Source organism: Euprymna scolopes, chromosome 31 (genome assembly GCF_053919585.1).
Source record: "Euprymna scolopes isolate OS-2025 chromosome 31, ASM5391958v1, whole genome shotgun sequence".
Lineage (NCBI taxonomy): Eukaryota > Metazoa > Mollusca > Cephalopoda > Sepiida > Sepiolidae > Euprymna > Euprymna scolopes.
The window spans coordinates 41,267,102-41,292,524 of record NC_136512.1 but is presented as its reverse complement, the minus strand read 5'-3'; the positions used below and the strand labels follow the sequence as shown (position 1 = coordinate 41,292,524).

General features: G+C 34.7%; 1 protein-coding gene across 2 annotated transcripts in view; it reads left to right on the top strand.

Moving 5' to 3' along the window:
* The first annotated feature begins 223 nt into the window (after positions 1–223).
* LOC145255702 (uncharacterized) overlaps positions 224–25,423 on the top strand; it is a 93,468-nt gene continuing 68,268 nt past the window's right edge. Inside the window, exon 1 of one of the 2 annotated variants that reach the window (XM_080114290.1) lies at positions 224–373. In XM_080114290.1, coding sequence (XP_079970416.1) covers positions 261–373 — 113 coding nt within the window. In that variant the 5' untranslated portion in view covers positions 224–260. Of the gene's footprint in view, positions 374–1,504; positions 1,772–25,423 lie in introns of those variants that run through there. The other variant, XM_080114289.1, reaches the window with a different exon arrangement.

The following is a 25,423-nucleotide window of genomic DNA, read 5'->3' as shown; positions in this document are numbered from 1 at the left end:
TTAATTTTTTTAAAATTAGGTTGAATTCTAAGTAAGAACCAAAGATTTTGTCTTCCTTTTGTCTGACAAACGCGTACTTATCACAAAATATAGTTTTTCTAACTACCCACGCTATGATGGGCTCTTTTTAAATCGCCGGCCCGTTTACCTGACACAACTGATGCTAGACTCCAAATACTCACCTGTTATGCTGCGTATTATTTAATCCTCGCCACAACCCCCCCCCCCTCTTTACACTTAAGTCGTCATGTGCCTCGACCATGGACCTCCACCCTACTCCACGCTCTCCTACCTATCCTGGCGTAATTAGATTTCGTATCCCTCTCTTGCACGCTAAACAAGAGCGTCACACAAAGACAATGCAAGCAGCCGGGTAAGTTAAACACAATTACTAACAATTAATGAGTGGTGACCGGCTACACACTGACAAACACAAGCATGTCGCTCAACCTTTGACCTCTTATTTCACAAGTCTAACTTAAAGCTAACATTTCCCTGTCCGTTTGAATAACAACCAACTACGAGCCCCCCCCCCCCTACATCGGACTCACTAACAACAACAGTTTGTACTTGTTTTCTTTTTCTTCCGGATTTTAATATATTATCAGAGTTTGTCTTCTCAGGAGAAAAATATTTACTAACAAAATTACTAAACACGCGACCATTTTTCTTCTTCCAGCGATTAAAAAGGTTTTATTGGAATTTAAAATTATTGGAGTCTGTGCGTGTGTGTATGCACAAAACAAAACAAACAACGACAAAAAAAAGTACCCGATCCTCAACGAAATAGGCACAAAACATTCTAACAACAACAACAACAACAACAAAAGTAATACTTTTTTTTAAAGCCTTGCTATAAATCATTTCTACAGTTGCAATTACTCATTAATATGACACTTTTCTCTCCCTAATTATTTATTTACCTACTTACAAGGACAAATGTAAGATCGGGTTTTAACGTTTGGGAAAATCCAGCTACACACACACAAAAAAAAAAAAAAAGAAAAAAAAGCGGGCATTCTCGATTGGGACAAAAATGTAAAAAAAAAAAAAATGCCTTAGTTTTGAAGTGATCAGGAAAGATGAAGTGTAGTATCAGAACAGATACTACACTTTGTATCTCGACAAAGGAAAAGTGGTCGATGTAGATTTGTTTTAGCTTACCTAGGATTTGTCGAAACAAAAAAAAAACAAAAAAAACTCGTGCCTGTTTAAAAAATTAAATCCTTCTCAGGTTAGAGTGACCTACAAAAAAGTATCACTAAAAAGTCAAAAACAAAACTTTGACCACTGTTAGTTTTTATTTTAATTGTACCCTAATCTTAATGGCAATATCATCATAAAATCACCTGCCCTTAAAGACCCCTCCTCCTCCCTGCCTTTCTTCATTTTCTTTACTCTCTCTCTCGAGCAAGTTTTTTTATTTTTATTTTTTTAAATTTTGATTTCATATCGGTGGGGGGAAAATGGTTTTCCTTTTTCTATTTTAAGAAATAAACAAACATTCAGTGATTCCACCTCCCCTCCAAACTTCGTCATTTTTTCGAGTAATTGCTTGAATCGGTCGAAATCTTTCATTCGTATTATGAACGTATATTTGCCATTCACGTCGTCGTCAGTGGATATCTTTTGCTGGAAAAGAAAGGAAGATGTCTTCTTCGTCTTCACTGTATCCCAGTCCGAAATCTTCCACGACAACTCTGGATCCCTGGACACCTTCGAGAAGTCCTGGGACTGGTCGAAAACTCCGTAATCGACGGATGAGGCATCGGTAAGTACTAAAAAAAGCAAAGCAGCAAAAAGTAATAATACAGGTGGATATATGATACTTATTTAAAATTACACTTATTAAAAAAAAAAAGAAGAAAAAAGTCTACAGAAAAATATTTGATGTACGTATTCGTAACGAAACGAAGATGTCTTGTTACAAAAATCACATTAATTGGTCAAGTAGTTTTTGTTTTAATCTAAGAAAACAAAATTTTATGGCGAAGCAAAACGTAGGGTTTTTGATAGACCGTGTTTTTTGATCCAGCGTAAATAAGGGGGACAAATCAATTCGAACTATCGAGATAATTTATTTTAATTATCTCCCTTTTGGAATTTAAAAAAAAAATTAAGCAAAAAAAAAAAAAAAAAAAAATAGTCCTCCAAACCTAAAATGCACAAGTGTCGACAGGCCATATTGGAAATATGCCAGTATGTCTGCTACTGATTTAAAATCCTGTCACAGAACGAAAGTGTTATACTTCAAATCATAAATTAATCAAGTAGATTTTTTGAGCCAAGATAGATAAGGGGGGGGGCAACTCAATTCAAATCAGCCTTATAAGGGATTCATGGTAAATGTGACTGGAGGAATACCCTGGCCAAAATACTGCTAAAAAAATTGTCCGCATCCATCAAACTTAAAGGCCGAACCGGAAACTCGAAAACGAAATGAAACGAAAGTTATTTATTTATTTATTTTTGTTACTCTTATTTTATTTTTATTTATTTTAGTTCAGGTACACATTTACCAGAAAAGATGTATTTTCCCTGTTAGTTTAGTAAGAACCAATTACTATTTCGGTCAATACTGCACTGGCACTGCTTGCTTTTGTCCAACCTGCAAAAGGTGTTTATTCCGAAAGCCGTTCTTAAAGTGGGGAGGTTAAAAAGTAAGAAAATGCCTTTTCGAATAAATACCCCCAACCTCTCAAGGTTGGACAAGCAGTACACACAATGACCGAAATAGTAATTGGTTCTTACTAAAATAACAGGGGAAATACATCTTTTCTGGTAAAATGCATACCTGAACTAAAATAAATAAAAATAAGTGCAGTTCCACATCAATTTAAATTTAATGAGTTGAGTCATTTTATTTACTGTTTTAGTGTTATGTTTCTTTTATATTTCGTGTCATTTTCAATGAATTTTATTCAAGTACGCATGGGGGAAAAAAGAAAAAGAAAAAGAATTAACAATTTTATTTTAGTAAGAAAGAGAAGAAAATTTAATAGTGAAATACAGTTTTTCTGGTAAATAATTACCTGAACTAAAATAAATAAAATAAGTGCAGCAAAAATAAATAATTTTCGTTTCCAAGTTTCCGGTTCGGTCGTTAAGTTTGATGGACGCGGACGACATTTTTAGCGGTGATTTGCCTATTGGCCAGGGTATTCAAATAGTCAGATTTACCGAATACATTTTTTCTTCATTTCGTGACAAGTTTGTAAAATCTGTAAAGATTTTTCTGTATTTTTTTTTTCTTTAATAAGTGTAAACCTTAAGAAAACCCCCACAATTTAACACGCACATGCATAAATAAATAAATCCATCAATATGCACTGACTTTTAGCATTTATAATGAATTAATATCAAGTGGATTTCATTACTTTGACAGAATTTAGTCAGTCCCTGAAATGGCCGAAGTAGTTTACGATTTGAAAGACGCGAAAAAAGTATGAAAAGGCAGACGAGACTAAGCAAAACAAATGACAGGAAAACAAATGAACACATATCTAAAGAAATGGCAGAAACACTAGAGGATGATCTCCGATCTGTAGTGGAATGGGAACATAAATGGATGGTCACATTCAATGTTGCCAAGATTAAACTCGTTTCCTTCAATAATTACAAAAAACCTTCTCTACAACCAATAGCAATGGCCAATGACTCTTTATCTGAAAGTACATCTTTTAAACTCCTCGGCCTAACACGCACAGGAAACATGAGTTGGTACAATTACATTGAGAGTATCGCCAGGACCGCCGCAGAGAAGGTGGGTTCTCTCTACCATGCTAGAAAGATACTAACGACCGAAAGTATCCTATACCTCTATAAGGCCACCATTCGCCCATGTATGGAGTATTGCTGTCATATTTGGGCTGGTGCATCTGCCACTAGTCTCTTTCTCCTAGATAAGGTTCAAAAGAGTCGCCAATCTGATAGGTCCTGAACTGTCATCTAAACTTCAGCCTCTGTCCCATCGACGAAATGTTGCATCCCTCTGCCTGTTCTACAAGTACTTTAACGGTTAATGCTCTGACGAACTGCAAGCACTTATGCCCCCTCGACGTAAATACCCCAGACAAACTTGACAAGCAGCTAAATCCCACCCTTTCACAGTAGAGATCCCTAGATGTAAGAGAGCCTTCTACTCCAGTAGTTTCTTCCCCAGGACAGCTAGACTTTGGAATTCCCTTCCGGGTCCGTGCTTCCCCAACTGTACTGACATGCAGAAGTTCAAGTGTAACGTGAACTGACAGCTTGCTGCCCAACTCCCTACACAGTACCCCTGATGCCTATGTCCCTGATAGTAGCCCCCTACAACAAAGTGGCAATGTGCCTTGTTTGGGGTGAAAATGTAAAACAAAAAAAAAAAAAAAAGGCATACGAAGAGTTAGGTGAGTGGTTTCCCAACGTGATAATTTTATTGGAAAGGCGATATGCAGAACACAATGACATACTGAATGTCAAGTCATTCTGGCATATTTCCAATATGCCGATTTGTACTTGTGCATTTTAGGTTTGGATGACATTCTTTTCGTCTTCATTTTTGAAAAATTCAACCCGGAACAAGAGTATAATTCCAGAAGTTCTTAAAGTTTATAATTTTTAACGAATATTTTGATTCATTATGAAAGTTTAATTTTTTTTAAAAAGTAATACATTATCATATAATGACAACTTTTATTCATTTCAGAATTTTATTTTTCTTAGACTTTTCTATTAACATTTCTTCACTAGTCTGAGGGAGATAACTCCATTTTACTAAGAGATCCATATATTGTTTGCATGCGAAAATTTGGGTCGCTAAAACTTACGCAAAACATTTAACATTACAAAAGCATTAATGAAAAAAAAAAAAAATATTTTGTCTTGACGATGAATGCCCTGGAAAAGTCACTTCTAATAAATTGTAAGAAAAAAAAGTGATTTGTTTTTCAACTATTTTATTTTATGTAATAAAGTTTTAACATTACAAAAATGCTTTGGAAAAGTCAGTTAATGTGACGAAGTTTTAATATTACAAAAAAACAAAAACAAAAAAAACAACATTAACAACAACAAAAGGAAAATACAACGCTAATTGCGGAGGAATTGTTATCTTTATTAAACAAAACCAACTACTTTATTTAATTTACAATTAATCAGAAGTGACTTTTTCAGTGCATTCATGGTCAGCTTTATTTTGTTAATATTTTTGTAATGTTAAATGTTTTACGTTCGCTTTAACGTCCCAAATTCCCGTGTAAAACAATGAGTATTTTAGTAAAATAGTTATCTCTTTCAAAAGCGCCCAAATCTAATTTTTAGTCTACAGACTTGAAATTTGATATATGGGGTATTCAGATTTGGGAAAATCTTTGCAATCCGTTTTCGGCCAGAAATTTGGCTGTTAAGGGGCCAAAGTTCAACGATTTGACCTTTGAGAACTCTACCAAACTCCTCCGCCAATTTTGGGTCTTAACAATTGAAATTTTGGATGTAGGTTCCTTGGACATGGATCTAACTTAATAACTTGATTTGAGCCCAAAACAAATGTTAAGGGGTCATAATAGGGGTCAAAGTTAAAAAAAAAAATTGACCTCTGCGGTCTCTACCAAATTACTCAACAATTTCTGGTATAAACATTTGAAATTTGACATAAAGGGTATTCAGAGATAGAGCAAGCTTTTTAATCGGTTTAGGTCGAAAATTTGAGTTACCAATATATAAATGTATGTATGTATGTATGTTTGCATGTCTGGCTAAAACTTTCGACACAAGCGACGGATTTTTACTAGATCAGTATTGTTTTGAAGTTCGACCCTTCAGACGACAAATATCGAAAAATTGACTAAAAACATTAATCTCTTCACCTTCAACTGGGCACTTCTAGAGGGGATCGCTTTTTTCGTCAATATTTTCGAAAGTCATCCTCTCCTTTCGATTGTCTAGCCTTAATTAAAACCTACGTCACTTCCGGTTTGGCGGTGGTTGTAACAGCAAAGACGTCACATTTTTTCCCCATTCTTTTCCTCCTTTGCGATACGGGTTCGAGCTTGCTTTCCTACTACCACTTTTATTTTATTTATTTATTTATTTATTTTTTTTTTTTTTTGCTAAACACACACCTCCAAACACCTGGGCAACGCCGGGCTGAAATGCTAGTCTATCTATAAAAGTGAAAATGTCTGTGTGTGTGTCTGTGTACATTTCCCTACCAAATAATTCTCACAATTTTTGGTCTAGAGATTTGACGTAAGGGATATTGAGATTTGGAAAAATGTTTTTCATTGGTTTTCAGCCAGAAATTTGGCTGTCGAGGGGTCAAAGTTCAACAATTTGATCTTTGAAAACTCTACCAAACTCCTCCGCCAATTTTGGATCAAAATACTTGAAATTTAAAACCTAGGTTATTTGGACATGGATCTAACTTTTTAATTTGATTGGAGCCCACAAAAACAAATGTTAAGGGGTCAAAATTGGAATAAAATTTAAAATAAAAAAAGTTGAATCCTTGCGGTCTCTACCAAATTACTCAGCCAATTTCTGATCTAAACACTTGAAATTTTACATAAAGGGTATTCAGAGATAGGTTTGAGTTGAAAATTTGAGCTGCCAAGGGGTCAAAGTTCAAAAGATTTAACCTTTACGTTGTGTCTAGCAAACTACTCAGTCAATTTTGTGTCTAAACATTTGAAATTTATACATAACAAGTATTCAAACATTTGGCAAGTATTTTAATCAGTTTTGGGGCGAAAATTTTGTTGCCAAGGGTCAAAGTTGAAAGAGTTGACCTTTGCAGATTCTACCAAATTCCTCTGCCAATTTTGGGTCTAAAGACTTGAAATTTAAAATTTAGGTAACTTGGATATGGGTAAAACTTTGTGTTTTGATTTGAAACCATAATAATAAATGTTAAGGGGTCAAAATATGGGCCAAATGTAAAATAAATTGACTTCTGCAGTCTCTATGAAATTACTCAGACAAATTTTGATCTAAACATTTGAAATCTTACATGAAGAATATTCACACGTAGGGCAAGTTAGGAACAGTACATACGGCCTAAGTAAAGCCGGGCAGAAATGCAAGTAGTATATAAGCTTGGTGTTGATAGTAATAATAAATTAATAGCAAATAATTTTGGGTTTGAGATTAATAGTGAATTAAGAGTAAATATTTTTGGAGTTAAGAACAATAGTAAATCAATAGCAAATAATTTTGGTTTTGAGATCCGTTGGAATTAATAGTAAATAAGTTTTGTAGTTGAGAACAATGGTAAATTAGCAGCAAATAATTTTGTGTTTGAGATTAATAGTGATTAAATGTAAATAGATTTTGAGTTGAGATTAATAGTAATTTAATAGCAAATAATTTTGGGTTTGAGATCAATAGTGAATTATTAGTAAATTAGTATGGACAATAGTAAATTAATTAATTTTCAGTTTGAGATCAGTAGTGAATTAATAGTAAATAAGTTTTGATTTAAGAGTAATAGTAAGTTTGTATCAAATAATTTTGGGTTTCAAATTAATAGCGAATTATTATTTAATAAGTGTGGAGTTGAGTACAATAGTAAATTAATAGCAAATAATTTTGGGTTTGAGATTAATAGTGAATTATTAGTAAATAGATTTGGAGTTTAGTACAATCGTAAATTAATAGCAAATAATTTTGGGTTTGAGATTAATAGTGAATTATTAGTAAATAGATTTGGAGTTTAGTACAGTCGTAAATTAATAGCAAATAATTTTGGGTTTGAGATTAATAGTGAATTATTAGTAAATAGATTTGGAGTTGAGAGCAATAGTAAATTAATAGCAAATAATTTTGGGTTGACATTATTAGTGAATTGATAGTAAATAAGTTTGGATTTAAGAATAATAGTAAATTAGTAGCAAATAATTTTGGGTTTGAGATTAATTGTAAATTAATCTATTCTATCAAAGTAATATTGCCTCTGTGTGTGTGCACATTTCCCTAGCATACTACTCTGTCAATTTTTAGTCTACAGACTCGAGATTAAACAAAAGTGTTGAGATTTGGGAAAAATTTTTTAATCAGATTTTGGCCAGAAATTTTGTTAAGGGATCAAAGTTCAACGATTTGAGCTTTGAAAACTTTACCAAACTCCTCTGCTAATTTTTGGTCCAAACACTAGAAATTTTAAATGTAGCTTGCCTGTACATGAATACAAACTTCTTAATATATATATATATATATATACATACGTATGCAAAGTTATTAAGAGTACATAAGGCTCGGACAAAGCCGGGCTGAACTGTTAGCGTTATACATTGTTGAAAAAGTTTGTTCATTGTTTTATGTTGTACATATCTATGTAAATGCAAAACAATGCCTTTTGTAATTTATTTCGAAATTCTAATTATTTTATAAAAGGCAAAAAAAAAAAAATGTTTAATTTAATAAATGTTCAGATAATGGTTTGTTTTATGTTACTGCTAATTTAGTGTTTGTTTACACAAAACTTTAACAATTCCTTTAATTGTCTCCCTGTAGAATTCTTCAAAAATAAAACAAAAAATAGTTCCTCAAACCTAAAATGCACAAGAGCATTGGAAATATGCCAGTATGTCTGCTACTGATTAAAAAAAAAAAAAATTTCCCTACATTATATGTAATGCTAAATTGATTTTAGTGTTTGTCTAGAATTCAACCTAATTAAAATACAAAAGTATAGAAAATCTTTTGATGTACATACCTGTCACGATTTTTTTTTTTTTAACTAAGTAAATCAAATTTAATGATAAAGCGATGATGTGTCTTTGTCCGCCATCTTTGAAATTCATACTGGTTACCTCACTTTAACAACCTCTTCAGAAATAGAGATCAAAATCAGCCTTATTATGGCTAGTATTAATAGTAAATCGCTGAAAATCATTTACAAAAAATGATTTTCTATATAAAATTAAACTACTTGATCAATTTATATGATTTTTGGGATATGATATTTTCTTTCCATGATTTCCGTAAAGATTTTTCTGTATTTTTGTTTTTGTAATCACTTTGATTCTGGACAACAACTTTGATTTTAACACAGATATGTTCAGCATATCATAATCTTTAAAAATAAATACATATTTTAGAGCTATTGCATATCATCTTTATTATAAAATTATCATGCTGGGAAACTCAATATTTTAGGGTTTAAAAAAAAAAATTCTGCCACTCAAAAGTAAAAAAAAAAAGAAATTGAAAATTCCTAAAAAAAAAAAAAATAAAAAAAAAAGTGGCTTTTGAACCGTAAACTGTTTTGGCAATTTTCGGAACTGACTTGTAATTTTCCGGCAAAGTACTGAAATTCTCAGGATCTCTATTCATTTTTTGAAAAGTTATTCCAGCTTTAGTATCAATTAATGATCAAAGATCAAGATTATTCTGGAAATAGTTCTTCAAAGTTCCAGTTAAAATTAACGTGCTTTAGAGGCTTATTGGTCCTTGTGTGATCAAATCACTTTGTAGGGAATGCTCTTTGCTAGTAGAAATAAATGTTCATGTGTGGGGAAAATGGCTTACCATACAAACGTCCTCATGTATGTCTGTCCTGTGAATCGCACGCGTCGAGAAAGAAAAAAAGAGTCCATCATGGCGGCCGTGACGTTTTGTAGTGAACAAAGTCTTGCGAGATCACATGCGCATGCCTTATAAAAACAGGTCACTTGTTAGTGGGAAAGGAGAGAGAAATCATTTGACATTTGAGAAGTGGCAAAATCAGTTGGAAGAATTTGTGTGAGCAGTGATTTTTGCCTATTGATTGACTGCAGGCTATTTCGGCCCATTTTTTTGCAATGGACAAGTTTGATCTGAGATTGATACCGGAGTTCGATGGCTCCTCTGCCGAACCCTCGGTAGTTGAGTGGTGGGAAAAAGCTGAGCTTGTCTGCCGGCTTTGCAAAATAAAGGATTCCACGCTTGTCATCCCATTGAGGCTGACCAAGGGGGCATACTCCGTTTATCAACAGCTCAGGGATGAATGAACTCTGGAGGAGGTTAAAGAGGTACTATATGCAGCCTTTGCTATGGACCCTTTTATTGCCTGGAGGCAGTTCACCAAGCAGCGGCTTGGGTTGGATGAGACGGTGGACGTCTTCCTGGCGGATTTAAAGAGATTGGCTGCACCGTTTGGTGGAGTGACTGAACGCATATTAAGTTGTGCCTTTCTCACAGGACTCCCGGACGACACCAGCCGACTGCTACAAGCATCGTCAAGGCTTAGCGAGATTGGGCTTCAGGAATTTTTGGCTAGAGCCCGCAATATTTTAAAAGAAAAAGATGATAAGCCAGTGCTAGTAGCCACAGAAGCATCTACTCCATTAGAAGATGGCGTAAGCTGTTATAAATGTGCTGGGCCAAACCACTTTTCTAGGGACTGCCGAAGCCGAAGCAGTGTAAAGGACACGTCTGCTCAGGAAACGCCAAGACGCATGCGTTGCTACCGGTGCAGCAAGCTAGGTCACGTAACAAGGAGTTGTTCGGGAAACAAAGGGAGTAAACTATAGCACCAGTATTCTCCCCAGATCATTGACAAATAGGGCGCTACCCGCAGTGAGAGTGCGCATGAATGGGTGTGAACACTTTATGTTCATAGACACAGGGTGCACGCAGACTCGTGCGCGAGGCATGCTGTGATGCATGGGACAAGAGGATTCCAGTACTGACAGTTGGCGGGGGCACACTAGCCTCTTGTGGAGTTAGTGTCATTCGTATACGTATTGGTGATGGACCTACAATAACCGTATGAGCCCTGGTTGTGAGCGGGGACCTTCTTGGTTATAACCTGCTGTTAGGAATGGACATTATCAAAGAATTGGGTGGTGTCCGTATTGATGGTGAGGGTAAGGCACATTTCTCTAATGCCTGCCTTGCTCTGGGTGCATCCATGTAACTGGAACAGCCTGACTTTCATGCGGAATTCGACCAGCGTACAAGATCCTGGACAGTTTTTGGAAATGGTTGGGTGAGCAGCCACCCGAGAAGTTGTACAATAGGGTTCCGGAATATAAAATTCCCCCTGGAGTTCATGGAGAATACGATAATGAACTACAGACTTGGATAAAAAATAGATGGCTAGTTCCCTATCCAGAGAAGGAATTGGGCCCCCAAAGTGTCTGATCCCATTAATGGCAGTTATCCAGCATAATAAACAGAAGGTGAGGCCGGTACTCGACTATCGGGAACTAAATGAGCACGTATATCCTTTTACAGCCTGTGTGGATGTATGTACCGAGAAGTTGAGAGAATGGCGACAAGCAGGATCTAATGTATCCGTGCTGGATCTTCGTAAAGCATACCTTCAAGTGCATGTCCATCAGTCACTATGGCCCTATCAAACGGTGCTCATCAAGGGAGAAAGGTATTGCTTAACCCACGTGGGATTTGGACTTAATGTGGCACTATCAATTATGCAAAGGATTGTTGACACTATATTGACTAAGGATGAGCGCAGTCAGCGAGCAACGTCTGCATATATTGACGATGTGTATGTGGATGAAGAAATTGTGCCTGCAACATGCATAAAAGAACATCTTCACAACTTTGGCCTTCTCAGAAAGGCTACGGGACAGTGCAAGAGTGCTTGGTTTGCAGGTCTAGGAAGAAGATAATGTCCTGTGTTGGAAACTAGGCAATGAAATCCCAGGTATGCCTGTGTTTTCACGCGACGGAACGTATTTTCATTGTGCAGAAAGTTGGTTGGACATCTTCCTGTGGGTGGTTGGCTTCGTATTGCGGTGGCATTCATCAAACGAAGAGCCTTTAATGTCACCACCGGATGGGATGACAATTTATGACGCCCATCTCAATACAATGGTCAGAGAGGTCCTCACCAGAGTGCACAAAGAAGATCCAGCACGGGGCAGATGGTGTGTTGGCAGCTCTCCTGCCATTGGTGTGTTGTTAGTCCATGATGGAGCTGTAGTAGAAGACGCTTGCTGGTTGCACCCAGAAAAGGACTCTCAACACATAAACCTGGCAGAACTTGAAAAACTGGGAAAAGGGGAAGTTGGAAGTTAGAAGCCACTGAAGCCGGCTAGCGATAGACATTACTCACCACAATGGTGAGGATTTCCTGACTCTCATTGATTGTGGTCCATCAAGGTTTGCCATAAAGCATATGCTGCGTCGACAAGATACAGTCACTATTGTCCATCAACTAAACAATATTTTCCTTGAATGTGGACCTCCAACAGAGATATTGCTTGACAATGGTGCTGCATTTACCAGTGAGCAGTTTAGAAAGTTTACTGACAGCTGGGGCATACATCTGAGGTTTCGATGCGCCCATGTACCTAGTGGAAATGGGATCATTGAACGGAATCATCGAACTGTCAAAACAATCACGGCTAGATCAGGCTGCACAGTGTTTGAGGCAGTTTATTTGTACAATGTAATCCTGAAAGATGATGTTTCGCCCTCTACGGCGCTGGCTGATACATTACATAGGTATCATGTCAGGGTGAATGGTATAGAGACAAACCCGCTGCCTGAACTGGAAGTAGCCAGAGAGAGAGTGAGGAAAGATGATGTTGTGTGGATCAAAAACCCGCAACAGGGTATGGAGTCGGGTGAGTCACTGAAATAATCAGCCCACAAGTGGTGTGGGTTGACGGCGTGCCCCGTCATGTTAAAGACATACGGTTAGTAACGCAACCATCACTAGACGACATGAGCGAATCAGTCAGAATCTAGCGAGGCATCGTTCTGGATTGCAGCACCACCATCAGACAGTGACTCTGAGATTAGTAGCCTCCCAGAAGAGACAGATGCTGGACCCTCAGACCGCAGACAAAAGCACAAGTGAAGATGAGGCATGTGTTGTCCCCCCTTGAAGAAGCACCCGGCGAAGACAATCACCACCCCCTTGCCATCTCTGTGATCATGAGATCCGGGGGGAGTGTGGGGAAAATGGCTTACTGTACAAACGTCCTCGTGTCTGTCTGTTCTGTGAGTCACATGCGTCAAGAAAGAAAGAGTCTATCATGGCGGCCGTGACGTTTTGTAGTGAACGAAGTCTCGCGAGATCATGTGCGCATGCCTTATAAAAACAGGTCACTTGTTAGTGGGAAAGGAGGGAGAAATCATCTAACGTTTGAGAAGCGGCAAAATCAGTTGGGAGTATTTGTGTGAGCAGTGATTTTTGCCTGTTGATTGAATGAATGCTCTTTGCTAGTAGAAAGAAATGTTCATGTTTATATCAAGTTATGGGTTCCGAAACTGTTAAAGCTCAATTTTACTGAATTTAAACCCAAAAGCATTTAAATAAAATGAATATTAAAAACAAAAACAAATCCGCATATTTTTATTTATTATTATTTTTATTATTTAATTAATATTTATATGCTTCTTGATATTGAAAATGGCCACTAAAAATATTAAGATTCTAGCATATTTTGTGAAAACAAACGAGTATTATAGGTTTTCAGTTATTGTGCAGTATAGCAAAAAAAAGGTTTAGAAAACAAATTTACTCCAAATAACTTTTACCAAACACAAGAAAATTTAATCTTTCAAACTGCGTAGCTTTTCAGTTTTAAAACTTTTCTCAAGTGTTTGTTTTTCACATTTTGTATCAGTTTAAAAGGCTTTAAAAAACAATGTCAGCCATGTAAGATCGAATATAGTGCAAAGCATTTTTAAATAAATGAATTTATAAACAGTTTCAGTAAGTTAAAAATATACACATCGATTGAAAATTAGATATTTGACTGATTGGTGACATTTAGTTGTATTTTTTGATTAATTTTCAATTTTTTAGCTGTTAAATATCAAATCTTCACTTTAGTAGGCCATTATTATTATTCTTTTACCTTCAAAACAATAATAAATCTACAACAACAAACATTTAAACATGCCCCCTCCCCTCCCCAAAAAAGCATAGAAAATTAAATTTATTTTGCGTTTGTTAAAAGTTATTTACAAATTTATTTTCTTTGCCTATTTTTTCCCTATTAAGTATATTGCACGATTACCAAATTTTCAAATATTCTCATTTTCTGGAAACGAGTTCATAATCGGATACCATTTTGACTACCTTACAATCAGAATCATGAGGTTAAGCTGAATTTATGACTTAGGATTAATGTTAGGGATTTTTTAAAAACTATTGAATCATCAACAAAAAAGGCCCCAAACACCTCAATAAATGTTAAAATGGATACATCAACAGCTGAATGATGATGATTATGAGAGACTTAAAAATTGTTAAACCCCACGCACTTAAAGCACAGCTGATCTAAAAAAACAGCACTTCTTCTCCCTTTGCCAGAAATATTACTTATGGAATGTGAGGACTAAAGGACAAAATAGAGAGGAAGCTAGTTATGAGGTTGGCAAAAGTAAATCGATGGTTCAATTTTTACTCTCCATGATGTCGTTCTTGTGATTGTCATGTAAATAATGGTTTTATCACAAGTTATATTTTTAAACAACAAAATGGATAACTATTTCACTTCAAACGTTATTTTCTTTTTAAATCTAAAAAAAACAAAAACAATGTATTATTTTGCTTAAAATTTGGAATAATACGTCTGTCCCTATGTACTTGTCAACACAAAATTAATTTTTTTAATGAGGAAAAAATCCAGCTCTCCTAAAATAGACTCTGAATTGGGATAAAATCAAAATTGCCTCCGTCTAGAAGGATTTCTCCGAATGAGTTATCCCTTTTGCTGATTTTTATTTAGAGATGATTAGTTCAGTGTTTCATATGGACTAAGTAATTTTAAAAATAAATCTTAGCTAACTCTTATTATATTGGCAATAACCTGCTACAACAGTGCTAAATAAAAATTGGATAGTTATAAGCAAGTTTGAGTTGTCAGCTATGTGGATCTGACTTTGAAAATTTGGCAAGATAATTTTATATGTTAGAAAAACAGAACAGAAGAAAAAAAGAAAAATTAGAAGAAAGAAGTTATTATCTTATCTATTTTTTTTATTTAACAATTCAATTGTTTTTAATAAACAAGAATATTCGCACATTTCCAGGGATTAAACTGTGAAATTAATAATTGACAAGAGACATCTACGAGACTTACCCCCCCTCCTCCTGCATTCATAACATTTTTATTGTTGAACTAATAGGAAGACAAGGTTGCACATGGTGTACTTCATTAAAAAAAATCATCATCATTGTCGTCTCATCATGTTAGTAGGAAGCCTTAATTAAATTCATAATATAATATCCATCATATGGTAATGATGTATAAACCCGAAAAACCAGTGCATAATAGTAATAACAATCACATATATCTAAACAAAATCAATAAAACGTATAATAAACAATAAACTAAACAAGAATTCAAATATGACCAATATAAAGTAATTTGAAGCTTTAATTTCGAAATTTATAAAAACACAGTATACCTAGCATAATATAAATAAGAATAAACTTCAACTGTTATTAGCAAATGTAGAAATTTGTAACAAATATCACATAAATAAACTATAAATAACTTCAATTCTACAGTTCTTCGTTATTATATGTAAATATTTATTATAAACTAGCTGTCTGGGAACGGAGATTATCTGAAGAAAATCCATGCCCAACATGAACAGTCCATTGCATTAACATTCAGAGGAAGAGGCTTAGTTAAGTATTGTAATTATATACTTATATTAATAAAAGCTACCTTTAGTCCCACTGACAAATTTGTAAAACCATGCGTGATCGCATAAAAAGTACATTCTATTCTGTGGTGTAGGATGCTAAAAGTCTTATCTCATATATAATAAAATAGACTGGATTATTCCCATCTAGAAAATGACAGAAAAGGAAAAGAAACACTGGGGCCACACATTAATTCAAAATAGCCATGCTATTTGTCTATACCTGATGCATGTTTTCCGACTATTATTTATCAAATCCCTTAAATTATACTAAATTTCTACAAAAAGATGCAGAGAAACACTCTCTCAAACAAGTCAGAAGTGGTAGCACATCAGTTTTATGTCCTCTTCCTATTCCAGTTTACACCGTTACTAAATATTTCATAGGGTGACTAATGCACACAGGTCAATTAGTTTCTTGTACAGAGAAACAAAAAAACTGTTCAGATTCAATGAATACAGACATTTTCACACTTCTTCTTTATCGTCGTTAATAAAGAAGTTGTTTTTAAGCGGCTGAGAGCCAGTTTCTTTAGCAGCCACCAAAAAGTGGTCCCTTCTTCTTCTTTGCATTGATATTCTTCTTTGCATTGATATTCGTCTTTTTTATATGACTAGCGGCATTGCTCGGGTGTTTGTAGGTGTCTGTTTAGAAAAAAAAAGTTTTAGTAGGGAGGCAGGCTCGAACTTATGATGAGAAGGCGTGAAAGAAAACGTGACATCTTACCGCTATGCTATGAAGTCACAGGAAGTGAAAAGCGTTCAAATTTAATGATGCCAATCAAAAAGTTGACTTGAAGTGAATAAGTTAAGAATCATGCACACGCAGAAATGAACGTCGGCTGAAGGCCAGTTAAGCTTTCAGCTTTCCGCCATATTTTGCTTCCTTACGATGTTGGGGAAAACCAGCTCTCCCCTAAAAGGGGGTGCTTTCCAAATGAATAGCAATTTTCTGATATGAAGCGTTTCCCCAACATTGATCAAAGCTAATTACCTTTGTGGAGGTCCTGGCCGGAAAACCAGGCGATCCACTTTGCTTTGATTAGTTTTGCTTTATTTATACGAAAAAGATGAACAAACATGTGAAAGGATGGAAGAGAGGGAATTTTTAAAAGTCGCTCAAAATATATGTAGACGACACCCGTTCGCAAATCGTAGATATTATAATCTAGGAAGTATAAGGAAACTTCTAAATAAATTTAACTTCGTAGAGAAGCCTGGCAAAAAAAACCTTTCTTGGACATACAAAAACATGTGCGGCGGTTTTGTCTTTTCTATATGTAGATGTTTAGAGGATACAAAATACATGAAATAAAAGGATTTTCTATTCAACAGTTCAGATGCTTCAAAATTCATTTCGATTTTTCTAAATATATTACATCAAAACATGAACACTGATCAGAAATGATTATATTTCATGTTCATTACAGGAAAATAATTGGACATATAAATAAAGATAAAAAAAACAAAAAACAAATCTAAATACTAATTTATTTAAATAAATATATTTATTTGAAAAAGCAAAAATGAAAAACAAAAAAAAAATTATCTATTGTATTATTTAAAAACAAAACGAACAGTGAAGGTATTTATGTATAATAAATAAATTGCATTCACATTTAAAGTCAATAAATGCCGAATATGGACTGTGCTGAAATAATATTATTTATAAACCCAGTAAAATCATGGCGGGCGCCTAACAATTACTGTATACACTTTCTTTTTAATTGAATAGCCACAAGTAACCACTTAAATACAACAGTGCCAGCCAGTGCTTCTAACTGCATGCCAGTGCCTGCAACTGCCTGTCAGTGGCCCACAAGTGCCATCATGTGATAGTAACAACCTTAAACGAGCACTATCCCACAACTACTACTGACAACAGTCATAACGGCTGCTGGGTTACAGTGCCTGCTACTGGATGACAGTGCTCAACAATTGAAGCCAGGTGATTTCATTTCAGAGCAGTTCAGTGGATGCCAACAATGATTGTGACTAACAATGACTGATTGTTGCATAGGCAGCTTGTGCCCTCCAAACATCAAACACCTCAGAATACTACTACATGTCAGTGGCGAGCACTGGTGGTTACAAGTAATCGCCTTAATACAGCAGTAACTCATTGTCATCCATGTGTGGGCACTGTCATCCAGTGGCAGTTATGACTGTTGTCAGCAGTAACTGGGAGATAGTGCTCTTTTATGGTTGCTATTGTCATTTAATGGCACTTGGGGGCACTGGTGAGCAGTTTGCAGCACTGGCAGGCCATGATATTGAATGGGTTGACAGTGTCTGACAATTGAAGACAAGCGATTTAATTTCGGAGCAGTCAAATGGATGCCAACAATGACTGACAATGACTGATTGTTGCAGAGGAAGCCTGTGCCAATCAAAATGCCTCAAAACACCACTACACACCATTGACCAACAGTGCTTGACAGCCAATTTTATTTTGAAGCAAACTTAAGCCAATATTGGTCATGTCCACCATTGATTTATAGTGACGATTATGAACCGACTGTGACAGGTGTAAAGGCAAGTAACCAACATAAAACAAGATTAGTCACCAGTAACAACTCATGTCCAAATGACAGCCAGTGGATTCTGCTAGCTAGCACTGCTACTACCAAACAATGCATGACAGTGGAAGCCACATAATTTCATTTTGGCCACTTCCGCCAGTGCACACAATTTTCCAGAGCTGATAGTGGCTACCACTTGCAATCGCCACCATCTCTCTGTGTTAATATTTTTTTTGTTGTTTATACATAGTCAGTAATTTATGTAACTCACAATAATACATTAGATAATCATAGGTTAATTTGTTTTCGGGGTTGGGGTGAGGTTCTTTACTAAATCTGTTCTGGCTTTGAATCATATTTCCACCAGGCAATGCCAGTACATAGGTCCTGCTCGTTTAATATCTTGAAGTGAAGCATTAAAGTGTATTAGCCATGGTCATTGACTGAGATGGAAACTATTGCAATATTGTCTCTCATGTGTTCTGTACTAAATTTTGAGAGGGAAAAATTGTTGTAAACTGAAAGTATTAGTATTAGCCAGAGTCCAGTACTTAAAATCAAGCAGTATGATAATCTGTTATTCTTCAAATACAATCAGGATGCAAGGTAGAATAAGTTTAAATTGGAAGGAGCACTTATCATTCATGTTCAAATATGGTGGAGTATGTTACGAATAGTAAGAGGTTAGAAATGAATTAATAACATGTATTATTCTTGTTAATTAAGTAACATAGTGGACTAAGAGGACTTCATTAATAGAGAGTAAAACTGTTTCTTACTCTCTGTATGGGAAGACATATTTTTGAGGGACATTTTGTTCAGAATAAATTTAATTTTTAAATGGCGATGAAATAGAAGCATAATTTTGCAGAAAGTGCTATAAGTGTGGAAGATTTGTTTGGGAAGTGTTTGGTGATTTTCTTAGTAAAACTTTAGTGGCAGGGAAATAATGAGATCCCTTTATATATAAGAATGAAGATAACACATAAATAAAATAATTAATAAAAACCCAGTAAAACAAAAATTCCTGGATAAATCCTGCATAAAATGTGAACAGTATACCTGCATCTTACTATAACTACAATTTGTAGAATAGATGGACAAAGTCATTCTAACATTTGAAACTTTATTGAATCATCTTCATTAATATGGAAAGCAGAATGAAAGAAGTAAATGAATACGTCCATAAATATGAATGAAAACAAAAGGTTAGAAAGTCTATGTGGTTGTAAATGAATGTTCTGTAAGTAGAAGAAAGAATTCATATATGAAGAATAGGATGAATGTCTTGTTGGTAAGGAAACAAAAGGAGTCCATATATAAAAATATGTTTGCGTACACAGATGTTGAAGTCAGACTGTGTAAGTAGTTATGTAGGTGGGTGTGTATGTGTGTTATATTGGTATTCTGATTGGAAAAAGAAAGAATCTCCTTATTAACAACTTCACTTGCATGCTAGCTGTAGAACTGGAACCTCCTTCACTTGTTTCAATGCACTGAGTAACTTCCCCACTCCTCCAAGCGACCTGCTTTATATTACATTCACCCACGTGAATCTCGCGGGATCACATAAGACCATTTCTGCTAAATATCACAGACACCATCTGATTTTCTCTTTTTCCTATCCAATGTGCATGACAGGCAGACACGTGGGCGCTTTAAAAGTAGGCCGTTTGTATGTCCGTTTCTATTTTCCCCACTTTAGCCTCACTTGAAACATGACCACTGATTGGATAAGCCAGAAAGGAAGTTAAATACTTGCATGATTCAGCATAAATGAAGCATAGATTCAAAATCGTAAATTGTGAACTTTTGCTACTGTTGTAGCTTGCTGCATGGACCTGCATAGTCAATGTGTAACCCCATCCATGGTGCAACCGTCTTCGGCCATGGTTATAACTGTACAGGTGGTGCCTTTGCTGCTAGCTAACACCCTCGACACTCTCTTACCATTTTTTCAATGTCCCGGTCCATATTAGGCCAATATGTATAGCCACACATCAAAGCCTTCATTCTGGACATGCCTGGATGACCGCTATAGAATTCTTTTATCATTCTCTTTTGCAGTGTAGTCGGTATGACGACTCTGTCTGCATACAATAAAGTCTGTGAGCAAATCGAAAATGGCGAAATTTTTTAGTCTTTCTTTGACTTGTCATTTAGCTGCACCTGGTTTTTCGTACAATGAATTCATCTGTTTCTGCTGCCTTATTGATGTCATCTAGAGTCTCAAACCGTGTTGCACAGCAGTCTAGAGAGTTCATTTTCCTCTCTAAAGGTTCTGCACACTTTTGAATCAATCTGGATAGTCCATCTGCATGTCCGATATTTTTGGATGAAATGTACTCCATTTTAAAATTATAATTCAACAGAATTATGCTCCATCGTTGAAGTCTGTTTGCAGTGTGAGTGGGTATACCTTTTTTAGATTCAAAAATAGTCAACAAGGGCTTGTGGTCAGTCTGCAATGTAAAAATCCTGCTATGAATAAATCTATGGAATTTTCTAATTGCATAAATTATTGCTAAACTTTCTTTTTCCATTTGAGAATAGTTTCTCTCTGCAGGCAAAAGTGATCTGGAAGCATGAACTATTGGCTTCGTTGATCCGTCTTCCAGTTTATGGAGAAGTACTGCTCCTATACCATAATCACTTGCATCTGACGCCACAATCAATTCCTTCTGTGGATTGAAGTGTGCCAGTTCTAAATCAGATAGCAGGCATTTCTTAATCTCTTTGAATGCACTTTGACACTCCTTTGACCAAATCCACTTTCATCCTTTTTTTTAATAATTCGTTCAATGGTGCTCTCAACTTATGAATTTTTGGGATATAGATAACATAAACCCAAAAAGATTGTAACTGGGCAACATTGCTAGGTGCTGGCATCCTCTCAATGGCTTCTGTTCTCTGAGGATCCGGTCTTCTGCCTTGGTTGTCAATGATGTGACCAAGATACAATTTGAAATCAAATTCCTTAATTCTTTGGAAAACTGTTCTGATATGCTCCTTATGTTCCTGCACATTTCTACTCTTTACAAGAATGTCATCCAAATATGCGATTGCAAAGTCTAAATTGGCAAGCATTTTGTCCATTATTTGCTGAAATAACGCTGGAGTTACCTTCAAACCAAAAGGGAGCCTTTTGAGTCTGAAGAGTCCTAAATGGGTATTGATACACAAATACTTTGGACATTCTTCACTGACTTTTACCTGAAGGTAAGTCTCAGATAAATCAATTTTGGAGAAAATTTTCCCTCCCTTCAGCTTTGTAAAAATGTCTTCAGTGGAGGAGAGTGGATAACTATGATCCATAAGACGATCATTGAGGCTTGTAGAAGAATCAGTACATACCTGAATCCTCTTATTTTTCTTTTTAACATATACAGTGGCGCTTGGCCAGTCAGAATAATCAACTTTTTCGACTACACCATTTTCCTGCAGTCTCTGCAGTTCAATTTCAATATCTTCTTTTGAAGAAAAAGGCACGTTTCTTTTTGGCTTAAAAAGAGGTTTCACATTTTGCTTTAGTTCAAAATTCACTTCGGTCTTAGTACACATACCTAACCCCTCAGAAAAAACTCTGGGAAATTCACTTTTTAAGACCATAAGAAAATCCTCATTTTGTTTGGAATTTTTCTTTTCAGCTACACTCACACTGTTACAAAATGAATTTATGGGTAGCTTCCATAAATCAAACAAAACGATCCAATCAATTCCGAAAAGGTAAGAATTTATACCTGGAACAACTGACACTTTTGTAGAAAAAGTTTTTGATCCAAGGAATACACTGCAATTAAATTCTCCCATGAATTTTAATCTTTTTCCAGATACTCCTTTGGCAATTTTAAATGTTTTTTTTAGTTTTGGACACCCAATCTTCTTCCAGGTTACTTTGTCGATAATTGAAATATTGCTACCTGTATCCAAAAGTAGTTTCACTATGTGATCATTTATTTTGATATTGACAAATTTTCTTTTACTTCCTTGTCTCGCTTCTTTTGACAACATCACATTTACTTTAGACTTAAATTTTTGTCTTTGTTTATTTTGTTTAGTTCGGCACTGGAAAGCTTGGTGTCTGACTAAACCAAATTTGGCACAAGGTTGGTCTTTAAAAGGCCAATTTCTTAAGTGCGAACCTGCACAGCTCCAACATTCAAAACATTTTCCTTTATTCTTGGGAAATGTTTTGTTTTACCATTAGGATGTGGGATGTAGTTTTTCCCTCTGTCCTAGTGGTATTCCTTTTCACATTTATCAATTTCTGATATTCTTCTGTCACTTTTTGCAAGTTAATTTCTGGATCTTGCTCGATAATCGATAAAATCCTTGACCTTAAATTCTTGTCCTTCTGTGCTGTCAGTCCCTGAACAAATATATAACACTTAAACATGTCAACTGACAAATCTTTTAATTTAAATAGTTCACACTGGGTGTTGACTTTACCTGCATATGTGACAGTATCATTAGTTTCTTCTTTTTGCATGTTCAAGCACTTATACCTTGTATGAAAAAGGCGGTCTCTTTCACCAAATATCGAATACAAAATTCGAACAGTTTCCGAAAAAGAAATATCTTCCGGTTTCTTTGGTAAAATCAAATTCGTAAATTTTGTGTTTTCCTCCATACCCAATTTCTGAAGTAGGAGTGTGATTCTTTCCACATTTGACCATTTCTCACATCTTTTTTGTAAAAATTGCTTCGAACCTATGATAATAGGCAGGGAACGTATCACCTCGTTCTGGGTCATATTTGAACTCCGCTAGAGAGTTGGCTATACCTTCTGGCGAAAAAAATCTAAATGCACCATCTTCAGATTTTTGTGACAACAGTTTCACATAATACAGTTCTCTGTAGTTTGCTGAACGACGAGTGATTCAAAACGTTCTTGCTGAATCAACATCCGTTTTTGAAATTCAATTTGGGCTTTTTGTTGAGCGATCAAGCTTTCAGTTATCATTTTCGTTAACTCTGTTTTTTTTAACACACGAATACAAAGTCAACATGTACAAAATTTTGTTCCAAAAAATAAGATGTCCCCCTTCAGATCTCGTCACGAAAAAAAAATTGTCAGCACTTGAGAAATGTTCGAAGAGAAAAAAAAAATTCACCATACAAAATATCAATAGTTTACAAATTTTCAGAGATCCTTTTCATCTTTTTCAAATACATAAACTTCTTTTAAGAATTTCTTTATGACAGAATACAATTTCCACAGTACAATTCGTTTTATTGTATTAACCAAAACAAAACGCCTCTGAATCGCTTTTCAAAACGAGATCATATGCTGTCAACTTTTAAGAAAGTTAAAAAACAAAATAAGAATATAAAAATTCTTTGTACTTGCATGAATACTCGTCTTTCACTTTCTAAGAAATATTTCCTTAATCGGATATAAACTCTTTGAGAAAATTTTTTTTTTTTTGCGCTCACCACATGCTCACTTTTTTTTTTATTGAGTTCACTCCGTCACTAATTTGATATGTCCTAAGATGGCCTATTATATGGTCAATCAAAGATAAAGTATTCCGTGAAAGGAATAAATAAATATACACTGTGGTTTGAATACTGAAAAAGAAGTTTACGCATTTACATAGACAAATACAGCATGTTAATGTTCAGGAAGAAATCTGTTTTTTACAAGGGTCCGGTGAAAACCAGTGACTCTGTTCCTTATGTAGAATGTTCCGGGTTGGTTACCTATCTCCACATAACAACTGAATTATGAATTTAGGGAATAAACAAACAAATTAAAATAGAATAATAAAAGATAAGTGATGAGAAACATTTTTTAAAATGAAAACAATTTAAATTCGAAGAAATATTTTAAATACAAAATGCAGAAGTATTTCTTTTTAAATCAAACTTATAGAAAAATCTGTTTCATAATTTTAAGAATGGGTTTCTAAATTATAACTTATAATTAGTTTTAATTTTTCTTTATGAAAACATGTTTGTTTGACTTATACGCTTGTACGAAAATTTAAAAATATTATACAAAAAGAAAATTTCCTTTCAGAAATAATAAACTTGAAACATTTTTTACACAAAAGTTTTAGTGGAATGTAATAAATTTAAAAGAAAGAAATGAATAAGATGAAACGTTTGCTTTCTGACCAAAATTCACTTTTTTAGATTCTTAAAAATATATACAGTTAAAAAGATAATATAACAAACAATATTGAATTTTTTATCAAGAAAAAAAAAATCTCATTTAAAAATTATTTGGAAATGGGTGCAATTTTTAACTTCAAATTAAAGTCATGCATGAATTAGTAATTAAATATAAAACTTCACAGTATTTTTTCGGCAAAAAATACTTCCTTTTAATTGCAGTGTCCAAATGTAAAATAATTTTTTTTATCTTACAGAGAATAAAATACAGTCACTTTTGGACAAGTTTTATGAATTTGGTGGCAATTTCTTGGAGAATTGAAATAAAAAATAGTGACCAATGCAGTGGGTCAATGACTGTAGAACTACACCTGTGACGTTGACAGGTCACATGACTTTTAGTAACATGGCCTGCTATATCGGTTGTGCCACAACTCTTTCAAGTGTGGATGTTTTAAACTTATAACTAACAAAGAGTTATCACCCCTTGATTTCTAGACATGAAACTTGTATCCAGTCCTCATGCTTTTGGTATCCGACGCTGAAATCACAAATGACTTGATCATGCCATCTTTTCGAACAATTTGATGCCATTTATCTTTGACCTCAAAATATTACTCAATTTCCAATATCACTTCTTCATTGGAGCCAAATCTCTTTCACTGAAGCATTCTTTTGAGATCTGCAAACAACCAGTAATCGCTGTAGTTCAGATTTGTTGAATAGAATGGGTGCAGAAGCAATTCAAAGTGCAATTTGTGTAGTATTGCCATCTTTGCGATTGATTTGCAGAAAAACTGCATAAATTTAAAATGATATTAAAGAAAAAAAAATATTTTAAAAATAATTCAAAACGTGTCAAATAAAGTCTTTTTTATTTTTATTTTTTAAATAAAAATCAAAATTTAAACAATATTTAAAAATATTTAACATCCGAGTAATTTGTTCACAAAAAGCTTAAGCAAGATTGTGTCATACAGGGAAGAGAAAAAGAAAAACGCTGTGTTTTTATTTTTTATTATTACACACAAATATTTAGAACTGGATATCACTTGTGCTGTGATTGAGTGAAAGAAATTGCTTATTTGAGCTTATGTTCAATTGAGAGTTGCTACGTAAAAACAACAATCATAATTGCTGCTGCTTCTAACAGATTCATCTGCTAAAAATAAAACTCAGTTATTTTT